Below are 4634 nucleotides of genomic sequence, written 5' to 3'. Positions count from 1 at the left end.
AGTGCATATAAGAACTTAATTCATGTAGACATTAATAAGTACTCCAATTATATTTTTACTTAGTTTAGAGGCTCTCACATAAAGGGAGGATAGGGAACTAGGGAGTTGGCTAATATTTAGAAAGTTGAAGTGGATGGTCAATATCATGGGAAAGAAGATGGTCAAAATAATGGAAAAGAGGTGGAGGGTATGTTAGTTGGAAAAAACAGTTACATCAAAAGAAGATAGGCCAAGAAGCATGTGCTACGTCTCCTCCCTTTGTCATCATCATTTTACTAACCTAATTTTGCCACTCTTGGTTACTTCAATTAATGCCTTTATTTTACCTCCTCCACCGTGGCATAAGGAGAGTGCCATGTTTTATTTATTTATTAATTTTACTATAATGTTACTGGGTATGATTGAAAGAAAAATAAAATCATTTGCTACGGAGTATGAATTAATTTACAGAAAAGATTATTTCATATTAAAAAATTTATATTTATGTGAATGTTAACTGCTTTAGTTAGTTAGAGTCTCAGGGTAGATGCACTTAAAATTTGAAATCAAATTCCGTCTACATTATTGTATTTAATTTTTTGTCTTAAATCACATAAACATATCAAATTTGCATGTTAGACTCGTGAAATTTGATATCACGACCTTTAAGTCATGAAATTAAACTCTTACCATCACTTGATCAAGCCTTATCCCTTGTGTATAGTGAGTAGATGCAAGAAGAGGAGAAACTTAAAGTTGAGATCCAACTTCCAAAATGCTACCACATATGAGGAATAGTAAAAAGTAAGGATTTCTTTTTATCAACTCAAATCTTGCCACATTAACTCAATTTGATTTGTGATCATTGAGAGATATTCCATAGGTGGGTGTAAAAGTGACCATATATATTTTTTTATAAAGGGTGACACTTTTTGCATACTTACATTCTCTAATTGAGGGCACATGTTAGTGTTGGTTATTGGTTATCTATCCTTTTCAATTCCCTCCTTTTTGCCTGCAAGAAACTTAAGAAGTGGTCTCATACTCTCCAAGCTTTTAATAGCTTAATTTGCCGACCAATGTAGCCAAAAGCTCAACAGTTAATGATACATAACTCTTGGATTGTACAAAAATTTGTACCTCACAATCATAACAACCATTAAAATTGCTAATCCGAGCCATATATCTATGTGAACTACCACCACACACCCGCCTTTTAAACCCATATCGTTAATTTTACACCTTTCGTGGACAAACAACACAACATAGATAGCAAGAGAGGAAGAATAAAGAAGCAATAACTAAAAAAGAGTGTAGTATCATTAATTTATATATCAACACATCTGCACTTGTTAACTCTAACCTTACTATTCAAATGATTGGTTTAGAGTAACAGGCCGAGGTTGTAATTTTCTTGGGTCAACCCAATTACAAAAATAAGGGTGAAAAAAAAAAAAAAAAAGAACAATCAAACTGATAACAATGCAGTCAAAAGAAAACAACAAAAATAAAAAGAAGAGAGGAGACGAAGATAAAATAAGTCAAAAGTAAAAAAAATAAAAAAAGAGAAATTTCAGGGAAAAACTGTGGAATTTTTTATGTTTCTTCCCTTAGATTATAATTAATCCCTCTCTTCATTAAGAATTTTCCTATGAATAATTAATCTTGAACCCAATTGAGTTGAGATAATTTGCTGCTGTTAATTAAAGCTGTTATTATATATCAGCAGCGAGAACCTTTCCTGCAGTTAAGTGCACCAGCATTAGAAGTAATTGAGCCAACAAGGGTTGATGGCCTAGCTCCCAAACTTGAGGCCCTTGCATAGCTTGCTGAAGCACCAGCACCCGACGGCGTAAAAAATGCACCATTAAGCATTAGGTCACCTTCTGACCTCCAATTCCAATTCTTCCATTCACTCTCTGGGGCATCCTCATGTTTCGTCACCTGAAAAATATAACACGTTCATCAAGTCACTCTTAACAATATAAAATGGGTAACACATCAAACATGAATATACATCGACACATCACACAAGAGGCCGACTACCTAATATAGTACCGTTACATGCTGAATATGCATCTCACGGGGCATACTCTAACACCCACGGGACTTTTAACGATTTTAAGATAACAAATGGGTACGAAAATGTTACGAAAACGTTACCTCTTTGCTGAATCTTCTATCAGGGGCTAAAAATCTGTTGCCTTGACTATTGATGGTAGGATTAGCACTCCCACCTATGGCATACATTTCCCAATGGGTGTAGTCATTGTTCACCACATGGAAGTATCCATGTCTACATCTGCAATTGTTGTAGAATCAAAATCAGCCCCACTTTTTGACATCACTAGCGTTACATTTTACACACCATAGGAAAGTTCAAAAGAGCACAAATTAAACCAGAAATCACACTAATTTTTATGTATGTCACAATTCTCAACAGTCAACACTAACCTGGCCTCTACCAAAGTACGAATACTTCACTAATTTAGTTAAAACAGTTCTATCATTTTCATTTTTTCAGTATTTGCAGCCTTTTTTTATCTCTCATTGGAAATGGCTAAAAAGAAATTGATCTTAACAAATTTCGAAAATTGAGAAGTTTCCACATTTTTAGAAAAGAAAATACAAGTATTATTTAAGTTAAAAAAAAAAAGTCTATGTTTAACATTTTATACAATATATCCCCTGTTCAAGCATTATTAAATATAGCATTACCAACAATTATTGCATAAAATGAACCAAATTTTGTCCTTTAAAAGTATGATGATGTTGATAATATAAACAAGCATTAATTAGCAAAAATCACGGAGTAATAAATAGTGATAAATTTTAGAGATTTACCTTGGCATCCTCTGAACAAGACCTTCACCAAAGTGATTAAAAGCAATGGTGGCTTGCATATTCTTATCAGCAGTGTAAGAATCACTATGTCCTAACAACATAACCTTATCATGGTGAGTCATGTAATTGTTAGAAATGGTGATGGCAGTTGAACCCATGATAGCATCAACCAACCCATCCATACAATTAGACAATGAACAATGATCAACCCAAACATGGCTAGCACCAAAGAGGGACACCCCGTCACCATCCGAAATCGTCCGCCACCCGTAATGATGAGGGTTACTCCGCACCATAGCATTGCCACCTTGCTTACAATCATGTATGTTGATGCCATGAATGATGATGTTGGTAACATATTGTATGGTAATGCATGGTCCACCAGCAATGTGAACACTAGCTCCCCTGCCATCAATAGTCTTGAAGGAGTTCATGATCAACTCTTCTTTTAATCTGATTACCATGTCTCTTTGGAATATGATCCATAATGGTTCGTCTTGGACCACAGCGTACCTAAGGGTGCCTGGTTTGGGGTTAACAGGGTCATCATCACCCGAGTCGGTGACCACGTAAATGCGACCGTTTTTGCCTCCAATGGCATTCTTCCCGAACCCAATTGCGCAATCGGCTAGCCTTTGGCGGTTCTCATGCCAATTTGGGTCACATCTCCAGCAATCATCAATGGGGTTGCCTGTTCCACATGAGAGGTAGCCCAAGTTTCTCCTAGCAATGGACTCATTGATACTCCTGCATAAACAGGGGAGAATATGTAAATGTAACACATTTTTAATTGTACAATCAAGAAACAATTTTTACTAAAACAAACTAAAAGCAAAAGCTCAAAACATCCTAGAGTAAGAAATTGGAAGAAAATGTTGTACATATAAGGACTCTACACAATATAACTACTTGTATATAAGGACTACACAAAAGTCTCATATTCCATGAGACCATGACTCAATTCTCTAAAATGACCTCGGAGGCACGGCTCACTATAATGTGACACATTTTATTACTTCCTCCGTCCTAGAAAAGTTGTTACCTAGCAATGTGACAATTAATTTGGACAAATGTAGTAGAATGTAATTGAATTCGACAAAAAACACGGACCCATTGTTTAAAGATTCCCCGAACTCTTGGAGCTCAAATTAATTAAACAATGCAAGAAATCATTGATAAGAAGTGGAGCCATTAGAATGCACCTACCTATGTACTTCATGTACAACAAGTTCAGGGTCAGGGACAACAGCTGGTGAAGAAAGAACAAAGGTAGGAGCTAACAAAGCAAAGAAGAGGAAGAATGACATTGCATATCTTGCCATTTGAAAGCTTCTCTTTCTCTTTCACTCTCTCAATTTTGTGCAATTTGTGTGGGAGAAGAGAGAGAAAGGGAGGGAAGAAGTTTGAAGTGTGTGTCTGTTAGTTTTTGGATGATAAAAATGGGAGGGAGGGGCAGATTATAAAGAGGTAAAAAGCCGGGTTAAATGGCGTGATTAAACTATAAATTAAGTGGGACCTACTTTTTTTAATTTGGGTATTAAGTGGGTCCCTCACTGTGCTTCGTGATTACTGGTTTTACGGGATACCCTACTGGTAGTTTTTGGTCGTTAGAGAAAAAACACCCTACATACATACACATTCATACCATTTCCAAAACAAGCTAAGATTATTAGTTTAGCAAAACATAAAGCATCTTCCAATCTCGAGATTGGGGTTCAATTTCTACTAGTCCTGTGGAAGAGGGGATTCTTTACCCTTCTTCCTCATTTCCAAAGTATTTATTTTAGGAATATTAAAATTACTGAAATCAG

At 35.8% G+C, this 4634-nt stretch overlaps 1 protein-coding gene across 1 annotated transcript; it reads right to left on the bottom strand.

Annotated features, from left to right (window-relative positions):
* Positions 1–1284: 1284 nt before the first annotated feature.
* LOC145617482 (putative pectate lyase 18) lies at positions 1285–4236 on the bottom strand. Its single transcript, XM_081672185.1, has 4 exons — positions 4030–4236; positions 2824–3570; positions 2143–2281; positions 1285–1923 (listed from the first exon to the last, which is right to left on the bottom strand). The coding sequence occupies exons 1-4, from the start codon at positions 4143–4145 to the stop codon at positions 1702–1704; spliced, it is 1224 nt and encodes a 407-aa protein (XP_081528311.1). The 5' UTR covers positions 4146–4236; the 3' UTR covers positions 1285–1701.
* Between the last annotated feature and the right edge of the window lie 398 nt (positions 4237–4634).

Source organism: Chenopodium album, chromosome 26 (assembly GCF_948465745.1).
Source record: "Chenopodium album chromosome 26, dcCheAlbu1.1, whole genome shotgun sequence".
In the NCBI taxonomy this organism is placed as follows: Eukaryota; Viridiplantae; Streptophyta; class Magnoliopsida; order Caryophyllales; family Amaranthaceae; genus Chenopodium; species Chenopodium album.
The sequence above is the reverse complement of the archived record's forward strand: the minus strand, read 5'-3'. Positions and strand labels throughout refer to the sequence as shown.